Source organism: Schistocerca serialis, chromosome 1, assembly GCF_023864345.2.
Source record: "Schistocerca serialis cubense isolate TAMUIC-IGC-003099 chromosome 1, iqSchSeri2.2, whole genome shotgun sequence".
Taxonomy (NCBI): domain Eukaryota; kingdom Metazoa; phylum Arthropoda; class Insecta; order Orthoptera; family Acrididae; genus Schistocerca; species Schistocerca serialis.
Window position 1 is genome coordinate 876,116,193 of NC_064638.1, and position 18,846 is coordinate 876,135,038.

The following is an 18,846-nucleotide window of genomic DNA, read 5'->3' on the forward strand; positions in this document are numbered from 1 at the left end:
AATTATCAACCCTGCTGTTATGTGGTGAATTATGTATAAGAACCTATTTTACTCACATCTCTTTAAAGTGTGTACTACCTGTCATACCACAAGACAACAAGACAGTCATGACAGATTACAATTCTACCAGTGGCTTGTAAGAGCACTGAAATTCTGCAGTTCACAGCTCGCAGTTTTGTTCTTACCTCCTCAGATAATGTTGTCACAACCACGCAACATTGTATACATAATTACAACTACAGTGCTGTACACAGCAATGTTGGATCACTAATGTTAACATAAGACAAAATGAAAACATCAGCCACTTAAGTTATTCTGACTATTACTGATTCAGGACTAGGGAGTCCAGAGTTCAAGAAAATTTTGGTAAAACTGCCAGTTTCTTCTCTGGAAATAAACAAAATTCAGTTGGCCCTGTTCCTCTCTTGAAAGCAGAAGAAAATCAAAATAATGATTTAAAGAATATCAACAATCACTTTCAAATATTTCATGACAAAGCGTTTTTGTTTGCATCTTATTACATCTTTTACCTTCATTCCTGCTCTCTTCCTTTCATGTGAAAGGTTTCATTTAGTTGCTCTTACCAACATTCTGTTCTTTCCCTCATGACATTGTGCACGTTTAAGAGTTGCCTCCATTGTCAGTACCTTTTGGGTATGTGTGTTTTTACTTTATGCCCTCGGTTCTTGGAGAAAATATTATTACACATTGGAGACAGTAACATTGATGTAATTTTCGGTTGACTCTTTGTATAATCCAAAATATAAAATCTAGAATATTATTTCACAAAAATATTTTCACTTAGTCATTTTGTGACTTGTAACAATACTGCTATCTCATTTTAGTGGTTTTGGTTAGTGCGAAACAAAATTTAAGTTGATAAGATCATAATACTAACTTGAGTGCTTTCTCCTATCTGTAATCTTTATCTGACACCATCTTTTTTCACATAGTGTCCAAATATATAAGTTAAGATCACTAAGCTACAAGCATTAAACAGTAAGCATGATATGTGCTCCACGCCTTTCTCATATAAGAGGTGTATTCCAAAATTAAGGTCCATTTGGTCATAGAAAAGAAATGAGCTCTTGAGAAAAGTTTTTATTGACTGTAATACTTTACTACATATCTATTTACTTTTCCACGTAATTACCATTCACATCTACACATTTTTTGTAATGCTGCACCAGCTTCTTTAACCACTCTGCAGTGCACAGCTTATTTAACCACTCTGCATAGAACTCTGCTGCCAGGAACGGAACCAGTTTACACAAGTCTCAAGTTCATCCCCATTTTGAGATCATTGTCCATACAGCTACTTTTTAAAATGGATCAAGAGGAAATAATCATTTGGTTCAAGGTTGTAACTGTATGGAGGGTGCTCAAAAAGTTCACCATGAAAATCCTAAATATTCTTCTCTCTTCCAGCAGCGGTGCGATGGCGTGCATTGTCATGAAAGAGAGTTATTCCAGACAACAGCCCAGACAGCAGTTTACCATGGTGTCGATTTTGGTTTGCACATCTCGGTTTGGTTAGCATTTCACAGTATATGTTAGCTGCCATTGTTAACCCATGGTCCGTGAAATCAATCAAAAGGATGCCCTTTCCTTCCCAAAATACAGTAGCCATACGTTTTCAACCCGCGAGTGGAGACTGCTTAAACTTTCTTGTTTGGGTGAACTAGATTGATGCTTCTGGATAGATTGTTGTTTCGATTTTACATTGGTGTAAGATATGCATGTCTTGCCACACATAACAATGTGGGAAAGCAAATCACTCCGTCTTGTCGATAGTGCTCCAAAAACTCTCCCACTTTGTGTTCTTCGCTCTTTTGTGCTGATTGTTGAGTATTTTTGGAACCCATTTCGCACACAATTTGTGTTTTCCAAGCTGTTCAGTGACAGTCCTGTAAATTGATGTTCGAGCAACATTTTGGAATTAATTAGCCTGACCACTAACCGCAAATCACTATGAAGTTTTTGGTTCACTTGATCAATGATGTTGTGGTCTGAATACTGATGTTGCATCTTCACTGTTTGTGAACATTTGTGTGGCCATTTTGAAATTCTCGACACTATTTTCAAGCTTGTTTGTTACTCAGTATTTCAGGTCCATACACTAGGCATCACTCCTGTAATTACCCAAACATCTCAAATGAAGAGAGTCATATTTTTTCCTTTTGTTTTGACAATAAACTTTATTATCTTGTAACAGCTTATGGTAAATTGTACAGAGTAATGGAAACAAAAAAAAAAAAACAAAAAAAATGTAATATGTGTGAAGTGTCAAATGGAAGTTGAAGATTAGACTATGTTCAGTTGTTTTTAATTAGTTGCTTCTGTCGGTGATAAGATGTTAAGGGAGTGGGTTGTACCGAGCAGACATCTAACAGTATTCTATAATAAAAGTGCTTATTTGGAAAATATGATTTCCAAGGTTGTTAAAAAGCAAAAGTTTTTCTTGTACTTGTTTCGCTGTGAAACTATAAAGGAAAAATTGTTGGTGTACAAAAGTTGCTGCATGGCGAAGCAAAAAATCATACCCAATCGCTGAATCCAGGCTACTTGGAGACAATATAGGATGTTTTGGGCGGACCACAATTAAGTCTCATGAACTGGAATACAATGACATGCAGAGCTAAAGCCAACCTTCACTAGTTTCAAGCCCATCAGCACCATTGTTCATCTAGAAAGGACAATTTACATCAATGTTAATATTGTGCATACAAAATGTCATTTAAAAACTTTTAGATAATGTTTCTTTTTGTTCACTAGACTCATGATGAATTTCAGCAGCTGAAGATCCTTTTGCCAGCAAAAACTAATTGCACAATGCACTTCACAACTGGCGGAATCTGTTATTGTCTTGGCCATCGCTATCTGCTCTTACCGAGTGACTGCTGAATCAAACGAACATTGCAGTAGTTTCCTTTCCTAAAGAATCAATAGTCAGCTCTTCATGCATAGAACTTCATTCAGGCCTATCATCAGTTAAATATTGGTCATCGAGCCTTAGTTCTGAAATACACCTCGTACATCTATCTGGAAGTGAAACAGTCATAGATTAAGATACTTAAAAGAAGAATACAGAAGAAATATCAAAACTTGAGTGTTCCCCATATCTTTTGCACTTGTGATTCCATCTTCGAAAGACCATTCAGAAAATAATATTGATAAATTATGGCAAAATGACACAGTGCAGCATAAACATTGTGCATTCACAGTGCTTGGAATATATACCATTTGTGTTTGTTAGCTGTGTATGAATGGTGACAGTTTACATATAAAAGTTGACAGAAACCAAACAGCTGGCATGTATGAGACCTAGGCTGTATTATTATTTTAATTGAAATAATGCTGAAAACAGCATGGTGTTCACAAGTTGCAACATATTTGCCATAAGATTTCACATAGATCCAGGAAATACTTGTTTTGTTATAAATCTAGTCTTCAATCACAAAAATTTTATTAACCAGGTCAGCTATGGCCACCTTCAGGCCTGAGTGTATCCAGTGCATTACATAATCCATGCCATTGCTTATGTAGATGATAGTCACATTAATCAGCTATGCAAGCTCCATCTCAAAATCTAAACATTAATCACCAGGCTTGTTAATGCTTTAAAGACGTTAGGTGCCTAAAGCATAAACATTAGTGTCCATGGTACTCGGAAGAATTTGTAGATTTTGTGACAAAGCTTGAATAGCTGCTCAGTGTAACTGTACCATACCATCTGTGTATGCAGTTACATGAATTATGTAATGGAGTGGATTCAATCAGGTTGAAGGTAGTCATAACTGACCTAAAATAATTATCTGGTTAATAAAAATTTTGTGATACATGACTGAATTTATAACACAATCCAACAAGTGAATAATTCATTGGAGGGTGTGAATTTTGTTCAGGATGTGAAAATGTTAATGATGAAGAGCAGAGCAGAACAGAAATGCGAACTTTTGAGGCTCTGTAGTCCTCAGTTAGTATGAAGTTGCATATAAATAACATTTTGACAACCACCAACTTTTGCATACGTACTGTACTTTAGTACAGTACAAAATTATGTGGCAGAATCATAGTTTAGTACTTACCTTCAGGAGGAGAGAGTTTTAGTATTGCCGATACAAAAGATAACAGTACAAAAGATAGTACCTCGGAAAGCTATAATAGTTTCATATACTTTTATATGGGTCTATGTAATGCACTAAACTTTAAGTTTCCTGAAGGTCTGTACTTGCTAGCAAATCTACCTCATAATTTTGTGCTTTTATAAGTTGAAGTACCTACAGCACTGCAGTTCTCAAGCCAACCATACTTTTATTTGATATTATGTTGCATTTTAGGTTACATGTCAGAGATGCATTTCTTGTAATAATTAATGTAAAATGAGGAGAGATGAGTACACAGTTGGTGAGCAAAAAATAAATTTTCTGTTTGTGTTTTACTTGTTTGTGTGCCATGTTTATGAAGAATAGGGGAAGTTATATTAACATTTGCCAGTATGATAGTGAAGAATTGCCTGCAAACCTTTGTACACACATCATTTAAAAGTCCATTTATGTTGTGCCACACACAATACCCCCAACTCTGCCACAGAGAATTTTATCATGTTTTACTCCACAGTACTTTCAAGAGTTTTGCAAATCATGTAATTATGACAAGCAGTTTGAAGTTAATATCAATATTTTCTGTGTTTCAGGAGATCTAAGTCGTCTGTCTCGGAAAGTCTCGAAGATGAAATAATGTTGTTACATTTGTTTGAGATGCAGGATAGAAACAGCTCAAATCTACAGGAACAGCAAGCATTGTGGAACTCTTCTCTCTATACTTCTGGTAATGTGTATACCTCAGTTAAAATTCTGGGAAAAGGGTGTATGCATTTAGTACAGTGTTTTCAGAGTGCTGAAACTAGCAGAATTTGACTTTGATACAAGTGAGACAACTGTGTTGTTTCCCAATTTTCTCGAATGGTTCACCAAACATATTATGTTTCCATTCATGATCAGTTAGTTATGGAAAAATTAAATAACTGAGTTTGAAATTAAGAAACTTTTGTAATCAGTATGGAAAATCCTAGGTGACATACAAGCAAGGGAATGAGGAAAGGTTATTTACCGTAAATAAAATGGAAGTGTCTGACTGTAGATAGGCACATGAACAAGAACTCTGGGACATTTTGGCTCAGTTAATATCTCGCAGTACAGTAGCCTTCCTGTCATCGAATACTACCTCTTCCAGCATCTCCAGACCCACAGTTTAATTCCTTATTCATAGGAAATACTACACTGTCTCTTTTCAGAAAAGATATAGAAGCAAACCCATATCATGGGCATGGGTATTCACATTGTGCGCTCTTATGCCACCATGTTTATGGGCTTATGAGCAGTGTAGAGGAATCATTATTACAGTCTCTAGGTCCAAAACCTCTCATTTTGTCCAGGTGCATTGATAATATCTTCATGGTCTATTGCCAGGGTCAAAATATAATTTCCTCATCCCCCACAGCATTAGCATATTTTCTCCTGTTGTACCTTCAGAGGAGATTTTGTGGATCTCAATCTCAACTTCTCTGATGGCTTCTTAAAAACCTCCAATTTATCAAAATCTTAATGATCAACAATATCTCCAACTGACAGCTTCCATCCTTTCTACACCAAAAGCCAGTCTCACTACCATTAGATGGCGTACTTGAAAAGCTGAGCAACATCCTGCCCAGAACGTTGACTCATGCCAAAACTTTCACTTCTCCCACACTCTTATTTTTCCCACTATCTGGGTGCAAAGGAGCATCCCATTTATTACTCATTATCATTACATACTTGAACACCTGGACCACATCATCCACTGCAACTTTCACTACCTCTCATTTTCAACTGAAATGAAAATTATTCTCCCAAAAATATCTCCCATCTTTGCAGAGTTTTTTTGTACTGCACACTTGGCCTATGAGACATTCTGATCCATCCTTATGTCAGCTGTAATTCCGGCCTATCTGTATACAACAGCCAGGTACAAGAATTGTCCCATGTCTCAACCAGATACGTCCTAACCCAGATCTGTCACTAGCATATGCTACCTCATCAAAAGTGGAGCCAACTGTGAAGCAGTAATATCATATACCAGCTCATCTACAACTTCTGCACAGCCCTTTATGTGAGCATGATGACCAGCTGCGAGCCCGATTTGATGACCATTACAAAACAGTGGCCAAAGGCAAAGATGACCATGCCCGGTGGAGCCTGCAACCAACACAACATAGCCAACTTGAGTAGCTGCTCCACATCTTGGGCCAGTTGGAAACCCCCCCCCCCCCCCCCCCCCACACACACACACACACACACACACACACACACACACACACACACAACCACCACCACCACCAAATAGCAGCTTATTTGATTTGCTTAGATGGAAGCTCTCTCTCCATGCAGTTCCCTTGTCTTCAGTTGCCACAAATATTTCTCTTTCACATACCTCCACACCCATCATCTTTGTCACCGCTTCCGCTTCATTCATCAGCTTTACATCCCACACTAGTTCACTATTATCACAGTAGCCTCCTGACGTCCACTAGATTCATAGAGCTGTGAATTTTTATGTGCACTGTTATCTCAGAAGTCGCTGTGTTTTCTTTCCTACCAACCCCCCTCCCCCGGCACTCGTCTGCACCCCAGTCTTGCATTCTGTTTCATGATGCACAGATTATTATCTCTGATTACTTATTCGTGCCATCTTTTCATCAGTTAGAAGTGTCCCATGTATGATATATGATCACATTGCATGAGAAAACTGTAGGCTTTAAAAAATGTAAATTTGATGTTTGAACCAGCTTGAGCATTACTCTTCAGGGTGTTTAAACTGCTGATTGCTGAAAGTTGGCTCCTTTGCATATACAGTAGAGCTCCAGTAATTTTAGCCCAGGTATTTCCAGGTTCCATGTAATTTGAGCTGGTCTTAAAAATTACTGTTGCATACATTGTGGGAGTATACAATGATCAATGTTATTACAAATATTTACTATTAAAAGCGGTCTTGATCACAAATTATTTATTCCAGTGACCAGTTTCAACACCGCAACTGTGGTCATCTTCAGACCTAAAAGTCATATACAAAACTTTGATCAGAGGGCTACATACATTAAAGAAAATATATAAAGTTAGAAAGCTATAAATTTATGAATTACCAATGACTAAGAACCTCCTTCTGGTGATAAATCATTACTGGAGAAACCAGTACACGTCTTACTATATATTCTGGAGGCTCTGCCCACTTCTGGCAGAATGATGCCATTGCTAACCAATGGGTTATAGGTTGAAAAACAATGTTAAATTTCTTAGTTAAAAGAACATTGACAAGAAATGAAAATAGACACACACAAAACTTAGCTTGTTCAACAGCTATTGTCAATTAAGAAGCGTTAAAAATATTTAAACATGTAGGATAAATGAACATCGTTTAGACAGTACATGGGTTGCTCTCTCAAGGCCTGTTAGTGAACCATTTGGAACCACTGGTTGCCATGGTGAAGTTAGACGCCATTCCAAAGATGTGGCAGCAGGCTTCTTTCCAATGAACTTGTTGTGAAAGTCAAATGGCAAACATTGTCACATCAGACAATGTACTGTCGAGCAGCAACATGTCTTTATTGAAACGATAGACGCTCCATCAGGCTGCTTTTCAATGAGGAGGCTGCAAAAATCATTAACTGACATGTGTAGTACATTCTGCACAGATACGATTTCATTGTGTAATAAGAGACTTCCATTTATATAGATTACTCAATACATAATAATTAATTCTTACAGATCAATACTAAGAAGAAGAAAATCGAGAGGGCACAGTAGTTGTGCATATTTTTGAAATATTGTCAATGAAGTTCCTATGTAGATTGCAAATGTTTGCATGTGACAATTTTTAAAAGGCATTGCTATGTCTTATGTTGCATGCCAGTCTTATAAAAATAATGAAAATGGAAGGAATTTAAAATTATGGTACTACGAGCCGTAGTGTCAGAAATAAAGGAATGTGAATTAGCAACATGCAGTCTTAAAGCATTAAAGGCATACATTCTAAAAAAAAACAGATAGTCATAAAATAATATTTGGCAAAATAATAAAATTACGAAGTAAAAATAAAATATTTCATAAAGGTCTTAATAATTTTAAAAAACGAGGGACAGACAAACATTTCTTTCAGCTTTTTGACAATCTGCTTTAGCATGTTCACTCGTCTGTCCCTCGTTTTTTGTTACCAAAGTGAATATTGTTTTTCTGTCCGATATTTGTGGAATGAGTGTTGCTGTTTCTTTTTAGTAAGTCGTCATTGTCGGTAACAGTTCTCATGATCGAATATATGTACAGAGGTGATAGAGTTAATATACTGAGACAGCTGAACAACAGCCTACATGAAGTTCATGAACATACACCATAGATCAGTCTGACTGTTTCTGGGCTAAAAATATTCTTTATAACTGCACATAGTTGCCCTAAAATATAACACCATAAGAGACAATAAAGTGAAAGTAAGCTAAGTAAACTATTCTTCATGTTTCATGGTCAGGGACAGTTGTGACCATTCTTGTAGTGAAGACAGCAGCATTGAGTTACTGCACAAGGTCTCTAATGTAATATTTCAAAGAAATCCTTATGTCTACCTTTAGTCCTAAGAATTGGTATTTTAAGGAGTGGCTGGATGTTCTTCCTGCCACCACCTAGTTACCCACTGGAAAGGAACATGTGCTGTGTTATTCATGTGAAAGTGAGTGAAAGTTTTCTAAATCATATATAGTTGGTGTGCCTGATAAATATTATCACCTTTATCGACAATAATGATGTAAGCGGAAGCAATGAATTAAAATTTTACATGCTCTCTCTTCATCATTTCCTAAACAAAGTGAGAATTTTGTAAATTTTACTGGATAAATATTATTATTATTATTATTATTATTTTCATTATCATTATTATTTTCATCTTTCCCCCCCCCCCCCCCCCCCCCCCCCCTCAGACGTTAAATCTGGTTAAAAATGGGAAGTGACGCGGACCTTGATCAAGCGTCACTTCCTTACTTCCTTTTAACTGTACGGTGTATGTTATATTGCATTTACGAAACTTTCGGGTAATTGAACATGTATCAATAATTACGGATTTCTGTAATTGTATATATAAATTTGGATGTAGCTGTATTGTATTGATGTACTGGTGGATATTGTGTGGTATGACTCCTGTAGTTGATAGTATAATTGGTATAATGTCAACGTTATCCTGATGCCACATGTCCTTGACTTCCTCAGCCAGTTGGATGTATTTTTCAATTTTTTCTCCTGTTTTCTTTTGTATATTTGTTGTATTGGGTATGGATATTTCGATTAGTTGTGTTAATTTCTTCTTTTTATTGGTGAGTATGATATCAGGTTTGTTATGTGGTGTTGTTTTATCTGTTATAATGGTTCTGTTCCAGTATAATTTGTATTCATCATTCTCCAGTACATTTTGTGGTGCATACTTGTATGTGGGAACGTGTTGTTTTATAAGTTTATGTTGTAAGGCAAGCTGTTGATGTATTATTTTTGCTACATTGTCATGTCTTCTGGGGTACTCTGTATTTGCTAGTATTGTACATCCGCTTGTGATGTGATCTACTGTTTCTATTTGTTGTTTGCAAAGTCTGCATTTATCTGTTGTGGTATTGGGATCTTTAATAATATGCTTGCTGTAATATCTGCTGTTTATTGTTTGATCCTGTATTGCAATCATGAATCCTTCCGTCTCACTGTATATATTGCCTTTTCTTAGCCATGTGTTGGATGCGTCTTGATCGATGTGTGGCTGTGTTAGATGATACGGGTGCTTGTCATGTAGTGTTTTCTTTTTCCAATTTACTTTCTTCGTATCTGTTGATGTTACGTGATCTAAAGGGTTGTAGAGGTGGTTATGAAATTGCAGTGGTGTAGCCGATGTATTTATATGAGTGATTGCTTTGTGTATTTTGCTAGTTTCTGCTCGTTCTAGAAAGAATTTTCTTAAATTGTCTATCTGTCCATAATGTAGGTTTTTTATGTCGATGAATCCCCTTCCTCCTTCCTTTCTGCTTAATGTGAATCTTTCTGTTGCTGAATGTATGTGATGTATTCTATATTTGTGGCATTGTGAACGTGTAAGTGTATTGAGTGCTTCTAGGTCTGTGTTACTCCATTTCACTACTCCAAATGAGTAGGTCAATATTGGTATAGCATAAGTATTTATAGCTTTTGTCTTGTTTCTTGCTGTCAATTCTGTTTTCAGTATTTTTGTTAGCCTTTGTCTATATTTTTCTTTTATTTCTTCTTTAATATTTGTATTATCTATTCCTATTTTTTGTCTGTATCCTAGATATTTATAGGCATCTGTTTTTTCCATCGCTTCTATGGAGTCACTGTGGTTATTCAATATGTAATCTTCTTGTTTAGTGTGTTTTCCCTTGACTATGCTATTTTTCTTACATTTGTCTGTTCCAAAAGCCATATTTATATCATTGCTGAATACTTCTGTTATCTTTAGTAATTGGTTGAGTTGTTGATTGGTTGCTGCCAGTAGTTTTAGATCATCCATGTATAGCAAATGTGTGATTTTGTGTGGGTATGTTCCAGTAATATTATATCCATAATTTGTATTATTTAGCATGTTGGATAGTGGGTTCAGAGCAAGACAGAACCAGAAAGGACTTAATGAGTCTCCTTGGTATATTCCACGCTTAATCTGTATTGGCTGTGATGTGATGTTATCTGAATTTGTTTGGATATTAAGTGTGGTTTTCCAGTTTTTCATTACTATGTTTAGAAACTGTATCAATTTAGGATCTACTTTGTATATTTCCAATATCTGTAGTAACCATGAGTGGGGTGCACTATCAAAGGCTTTTTGGTAATCAATGTATGCGTAGTGTAGCGACCTTTGTTTAGTTTTAGCTTGATATGTCACCTCTGTATCTATTATCAGTTGCTCTTTACATCCTCGTGCTCCTTTGCAGCAGCCTTTTTGTTCTTCATTTATAATTTTGTTCTGTGTTGTATGTGTCATTAATTTCTGTGTAATGACTGAAGTTAATATTTTGTAGATTGTTGGTAGGCATGTTATGGGGCGATATTTAGCTGGGTTTGCTGTGTCTGCTTGATCTTTAGGTTTCAGATAGGTTATTCCATGTGCAAGTGTATCAGGGAATGTGTATGGGTCTGCAATGTAACTGTTAAATAATTTAGTTAGATGTGAATGTGTTGAGGTGAACTTCTTTAGCCAGTAATTTGCTACTTTATCATTTCCAGGGGCTTTCCAATTGTGTGTAGAATTAATTGCTCGGGTGACTTCATGTTGCAAAATTATCACTTCAGGCATTTGTGGTATCATCTTGTATGTGTCTGTTTCTGCTTGTATCCACCGTGCATGCCTGTTATGTTGTACCGGGTTTGACCATAAGCTGCTCCAGAAGTGTTCCATGTCTGTTATGTTTGGTGGATTGTCTATTTTAATGTGTGTGTTATCTATTGTCTGATAAAATTTCTTTTGGTTTGTGTTGAATGTTTGGTTTTGTTTCCTTCTATTTTCACTTTTTTTGTATCTTCTAAGTCGTTTGCCCAATGCTTGTAATTTCTGCTTCTTTTCATCTAATTGCTCTATTGCTTCTTGTTGTGAGATTTTACCTAACCTTTTTTGTTTTTTGTCTGATATTTCATTTCTTATAAATTGTGTTAGCTGTCTGATGTCTTTTCTCAGTTTTTCTATTCTTATCTGTAGCCTGTGTTGCCATGCTGGTTTTGTGGGTTTCTTCTGTGTGTTGGTTTGTTCTGATCTCTGCCTAGTGTGTATATTTAGTGTAGCGAGTGCTCCTATATAAACCAGTAGTTGTAACTCTTCCATAGTTGTATTTTCGTTTATTTTGTTGTGTATGATTGTGTTGATAGTTTTTATTGTTGTTTCGACTTGTGGGTTATTTGGTGGTCTATGCTAGAATGGTCTGATGTCTGTATTTGTGTCTTTGTATTCTATATATGTCAGCTGAAATTTCTCTTCTGTATCTAACACGTGTGTCTCTTCGTGTTCTATTTGTGCTTGTTCTGGTGGCTGTCTTGAGATTTCGTTTTCCTCTGATTGTTTAATTGATGCGTGTTGGTCTTTGTTTGTTTGCTCTGGGATGTTTGAGTCCATTACTGTATTTTCTTCTTCTTCTGATTGCACATTATTTTGTTCCAGTATTTGTTGTAATTGTTGTTTGATGTTTTCTAATTGTGACTGGGGTATCCTGTTATTTTTTATTATTGCACGGATCTGATCAGCTAGTCGTTGTTCTGTTAAAAATTTTAATTCCGGGTATCTGGTAATAAATGTTGTGTATACTTGTGATCTGTATTATTATTATTATTATTACTCCCTATACATCAAACCAATAATATGAAAGTTATTAATAAAAGCAAATAGCCATCTGAGACCATTACAAGCTATGTCTTTCTTGCCGAAAAACAGATGTTTAAAAACTAATACCATGAAAAAATACAATCTATAATCACACTACTGTATGCTGTGAAGTGATCGAAATGCCTTTTTAGAAACACATTGTTTATCACCAGTGAGATTTGAATTTGAAACTGAGAAAGCCTTGGGCTGAACTTACCCATTCTTCTTTTTTGTCTGTTGAACTAGATTGATACTAATGATGCCTCCTAAATAAAAATCTTAGGATTGCTTTTTGCCTAGTTTATGGAATGAATTTAACACACACTTTTTTTAAGATCTACTAATTTACCAAACATTGGTATTTCTGCACAGTAACATTACAAACTTGGCATAATTGTATCTTTTCCATGTTGCCTTTCATAATTTCCATACATTTCATTTCTGTTCGCTAGGTTTCAAAACTTCTGCCTTTCTGCGCATGAATGCGACTGCTGTGTGCACCATTCTCATTAGAAGTGATTTGAACCCTTCAGCACAACTCTTACAAGATGTGTCCATAAAGTAAGGTGTCTGAGGGGACTGAAGGTGTGAGGAATGTTTTTATGCAACACACGGCAACACTGATGTGTAGCTGCCAATTGCGCCCCCACCGTTCTGCCCCCTCCCTTCAGATCCCAGCAACATGAGCCTGCTGCGATGCTCAGTCCTGACTGGGTAGCCGTTCATGATGGAGCCCCTCCCTTACTTCTCCCACCAAGTGAGAGTTGCGTGCAATGACTTGTTTTTCAAGTGCTACCCCCATTGACATTCATTGTCAGTTATGAAAAGTCTATGGACCACAGTATGGACATCAAAAATGTGGGAAAATCAGTTAATGTGTTCAAGAATGGACATGCAAGTGTCCATGATGAACAGTGTTCTTGTCAGCCTTCAGTGTCAACTGAAACAGTTCCAAAGTGGAGACAAAAATACTTGAAAACCGGTGTGTAACAGTTCACAAGCTGTGTGAATGGATCCCTGAAGTCGGAGTAAAATTGAAAAGATATTGACCAAATGTTTGCATTATCACAAGGTGTGTGTGAGGTGGGTCTCCAAAATTCTCACTGAAGAACGAAGCGGCAATGTGTTGAAGCGAGCCGCAAATTCCTGGAGCACTATGCAGAACAAGGTGAGGAATTTTTGGATTCAGTTGTCACTGGTGATGAAACCTGGATGTGTTAACACTCCACCTGAAACCAAGAAAAAGTCTTGTCATTGGTGGGCATTCAATTTCTCTGAAACTGTGAAAGTTCAGACAAACACTGTCTGTCAGCATGGTAATGGCCAATGTGTTATGGGACAGAAAATGTGTATTGTTGAGTTAGTGTGTGCCTACCGACACAACAATCAATGCTCCTCACAACTGAGTCTTTTTATAAGATTTGCTTTGTGCCATTAAAAAATGAAGAACGGGAATGCTGACAAAGGGTGTGTGTTCAAATCATGACAACTCCATCTCCATATTGCCCATTCACTCCTGGCCCATTTCAGATGGGTCATCCACACCCATTGCCCATACAGCCCAGACTTGGCACTTAGTGATTTTCATCTGTCTCCTGAATTGAAGTCACATGTGGGTGGAATGCATTTCCAGACCAGCGATGAGTTGAAAAAAAGAGAGAGAGTGCAATGTGGTAGGAGAGTTCTATGACAAGGATATGTGAAAAATGTCACAGTGCATGCAGATGTGCATCAAACGCAATGGTAATTACATTAAAAATAGCTGAAATTCCAGCCTTTCCACCAATGTAACTTCCACTGCCAGTAACCATATTTTTAAACATATATTCTATATGGAAAGAAACTGGAGATCTTACTTTAATGGACAAATCTCAGATTAATCACGAGATCCAAAGCTAAATGGTCTTTCTTGATCTTATTTGCTCATTATTTTTCCAACAAGAAACACTATACATTTATTGGAACCAAAACTTGAGAGACAACTGAAACACATTCTACTGTTGACAACACTGTTCTGCAGCATACCTTTAACCAAATGCTATTAGTTGTTTGATACTAAAGAGAAGTAACTCCAGGAGCTACCTCTCGCATGCTACAAACTAACAAGACAGACTTCATCCCTCTCCCCTCTCCCCTGTCCCCTCCCTCTATCCCTCTCTTTCCGCCCTCTACCCACCTCTCCCCTGTACAGTCCTTACATGAATAACAGTCACAAAGTTCAACAAGATCCTAAATAGATAAAATAATGTCTTCAATTTTAGGTTTTCTTAAAAGAATGTTTGTATTAGTACATGAAAAAACACTTTGGAGTGAGGGTGTGGGTTTTTAACAAAGGTTTCAAGGATAATTTATAAAGTTTATAGTCTTTTTGGCTTGAGTGTTTCCGTAATGGCACCACGCTGTTAAGTACACAAGACTCACCACAATCAGTGGCATTTTGTGTGACATTAAGCTTCTGTCACAGTAACTGAATGCAATAAAAATATTCTGTTCAATGTTTCAGTGCCACTAGTACTTGTGCAGCATATAGCTTTGGTACTACATTTACCATGATTAAGTACTGACAAATTGTTGAAAAACATACATGGATGTTAGCTGTTGCATTCAGTGTCTAAAAACATTAATTCATTAAAAGTGAGAACTAATCATTGCAAAAGAAATAACATTATTTATGCAGAGACATGAGGATTGGCCAATGTTCAGGGATATGATAGGAATGATAATTTGAAGCAAAGTATGTCAAATGGACATATGTCCTATTTAGAATGGTTTCTGAGATAGAACACAATTAGTTTACTCTGTGTGACATAAAATCTGGCCAGTGGCCAGCTGCCGTAGAGTCTAAGTCCATGATGATTGCAAATTGGGACAAATAAACTGGCCATGTTGATAATACTGTAAGTCCAGCTCTACTCTATGTCCAGCTATCTGTACAATCTGGCAACAGTGTGGCCTGCTTCAGCACCTGGAGGAAATCTTCTATTAGGGTTCTTATGCTTCGTCTACACTCATGGTTTAGTGGTAAGCAGAGCATCATCTGCATGCAACGTCTTGCGGTTGAAACCACTTGTTGCCTAAATTTTTATAGTGCCTTTCATCTGAATGCTGAAGTTCTAAGTGTAATGGTAGCACAGCTACATTGTATTTCACTTTCTGGAAAACTGGTAATAACAGTTTTGTCCAATAATATTTTTTCGAAAGATTTTGCGGTAAACTGCCTGCCTTTGAACACCCCAGGTCACTGCATTCTCTCATCCTGTGTCGAAAGCATTGGCCATTGCTCATTACTTTGGGGAGTCTCAAAAACTTTACAGTTTGTGAGTATACTCCACAAAGAAGTCCATGATTTGCATTTCATGCTTAATAGAATAGCAACAGACATAGATGACCTGTTCTTATATTATTAGTATTGTATTACACTAATATCCAAGACATTAGTATGGCTCAAAATTTATTTTATTGTTTGTGATCCTATTATAAGATCTCACTACATTGTTCAATATTATTATAAATGCTTCATTTCATTTCCTTTTAGAAGCGAGTGTTTGTGTAGTGTTTGCATCAAATATTCATGTGTTTTTGTCAAGCCACAGTATGTAAATATGATGTAATCAGTTTCACTGTCTTTTTATTTCTTACAGTAAGTACTTGCAGTGAACTGTGTGAATACTATGCAATGCATGCTCTCTATAGCAATGCAGGCGCACTGCGCATTTTAAGGTCCATGTACGGCTTCATGGAGAACTTAACGCTGATCAAATATGATCTTTAAGGTATTAAATTAGATTTTAAACAAGAAAGTTGCCCATTTTTTGAAGCTACCCAAAGTGGAAGTAAGTTGCTGACGCCGGTGTCAGTAAACGTCTACCTGGACACCTAATTGCTATTGGGCAGATTTACCACAGAGGAACTATACCGTATTTACTCGAATCTAAGCCGCACTCAAATTTAAGCCGCACCTGAAAAATGAGACTCGAGATCAAGGAAAAAAAAAATTTCCAAATCTAAGCTGCACCTGAAATTTGAGACTCAAAATTCAAGGGGAGAGAAACATTTTAGGCCGCACCTCCAAATCGAAACAAAGTTGGTCCATTGTAATATGAGACACAATTTAGGTCGAATGAATGATGATACAGCTACAGTAGTTTGGTTCAAGTCATAAGCTTAGCAGTGAAGCTTTACCAGGTAGCCGTTGCTATGCGTCAGGCGCTCCGTCCCTATTTATACGGGTACCCTTCCTTTTTCACGTGCTTCGTTTGGTTTGAATTGATTGCTTATTTTTCTTTGATCTGATAAGTGCCATTCTCTTTGTTATAGGTGTTTATGTCACTCTAAGCTGAAAATGCATTACTGTACTGTGTCATGATTTGTTTGTTGCATTCTGATAATTAGTGTTTACAACATGTCGCCGCTCGCGGCATGGCTTGCTTTTGTGCGCGCTACCGCTGCTTAAAAAAAAAAAAAAAGAAAAAAAAAAGAGAGAGAGAGAGAGAGAGAGAGAGAGAGAGAGAGAGAGAGGAATTGTCTCATTAGCGAAACAATGGCAGGAGACTGCTATTTGTTGTTACTTACACTGACGATTTCTGTGATAATGATCAACAAGAACCAAATAATAGACTGTGTATGATAGAAGTGCTTCTTTAGTACATCAAATTCTGCACAGAAATTAGTCATCTTCGAATTAAAAATCTAGTCAGTTGCTGTGCTTCATTTCTGACTGTATCACTATTAGGCATAAGAATAATATGAATATAAACATGACATGATATGTATATTCTTCCGCGTTTGCTGTTGTCTCACTCTAGTTTCGTAGTTTATTAGGCAGACAGGATTTAAATGAGATAGCAGCAAACACGAAAGAATACATGGCAAAATGTTTATATTCGTATTATTCTTATTGTGAAGAGAATACTGCATGTGGTTCACAATTCATAAAAGTTCCTATTAGCAACCATCTCTTCTCACAGGTAGGAAAAAATTCAGAAAGTAGAGTTGGCCATATTGACAAACATCCCAAACAGTCTTGCCAGTCGGATTTTCATAGTACATAGAAATGCTGCTACTTTCGAAGATGAACAATGCGGAATTTGTATTTACTTCGTTGGATAATGTATGAAAATGCAGTGGTCGAAACTCGGGGCGGAGAAAAAAATCTCGTCTTCCACTTTTTTTAAATTTATTTACTGACGCAGAGGTTTTGGCGCCAGTATTTATCTTTGTGCATGCCTGTGTAGCGCTACATATATTCGACAGCAGAAATTAGTTGTGGCAGCACCTACCAACATTTTTGAGAACTTCCGCTTACTTTGCACTCGATTCTAAGCTGCAGGCGATTTTTTTGATTACAAAAACCGGAAAAAAATGCGTGGCTCAGATTCGAGTAAACACGGTAGTTACTTTGTGACTATTCCCTTGACATTTGGGTCCTACATGACAAATAAAACTCAAATTTGTGTCATTGGTAGTAGTCGAAGTTCTTTAGAGACATTTGTATAGTGAAGGAGCTCGATATTTACAAGGCAGATGTCAGTGATCTTAACACAGCTTACTGAGTTGAGATTCTGAGAAGACTTTGTGTTTGTAACAGTTCTCTTCTGATCCTGTTAAAGAATTTTTTCTAACAATTTGTAGCTCTGTTAAATAAAATGTAAAATAAGAAACTAGAGTGCACTGGACTGTATCATGATTAATACTGAGAATTAACGCTGCCCTTGCATTACAGAACATGGGTGGAACCACTGAGCTAACAAATCACTGATGGCAACTGGTCTACCTCTCTGATTGCCATATGGATCGCAGAGCCTCATAATGCAATGTTAAAGATACACACACTTGTCATTTGTATGAAGTACAGCATTCCCAGAATTAATAAATTTAATTTTCTTTCGCAATGTCTCATCTTCCATGAGGATTATGTAGCATAAGTCACTGAAGTGGAAAGGAAATGCCATGTGACTTTAATCGAACACTTCATGACAACATGCAGAAGTGAATACACTGTCACAGGGTTGCCAATATTTCAACCACATTGCTAAGTCTTAGCTGTGCTGGGGGCAGGTATGCAGTGAAATGCTTGTCATGCTGATCTTGCAAGAGCTTTCATGGGGCATGTGAGGTTAGAGAATACCCCACCCCCTTCATTGGGATCAGAGATGAATTGCCTTGCAAAACGGAAGTTGCATCAGCCACAATTTTCTCAGAGAATGCTTATCCTCACAGATTGGGTATAGGAAAGGGTAATAGCATATTAGTAAACTGGAGGAACATGCAAGGATAGGTCCTAGAATTAGTATCACTTATTGAAAGTTATAATGCTCAGACAGTATTAGAAACAGAAAGGTGGTTGAAACCAGAAGTGAATAGCAATGATATCCTGAGTTCAGATTGGAATATTTATCATAAGGATAGGTTAATCATTAGTGATGG

The 18,846-nt window shown here is 36.9% G+C and overlaps 1 protein-coding gene across 1 annotated transcript in view; it reads left to right on the forward strand.

The window, feature by feature from the left end:
- The window catches only part of LOC126486396 (E3 ubiquitin-protein ligase TRIM37-like), a 305,290-nt gene that overhangs the window by 204,019 nt on the left and 82,425 nt on the right, over positions 1 to 18,846 (forward strand). Inside the window, 1 exon segment of the mRNA XM_050108945.1 lies at positions 4,697 to 4,830. Coding sequence (XP_049964902.1) covers positions 4,697 to 4,830 — 134 coding nt within the window.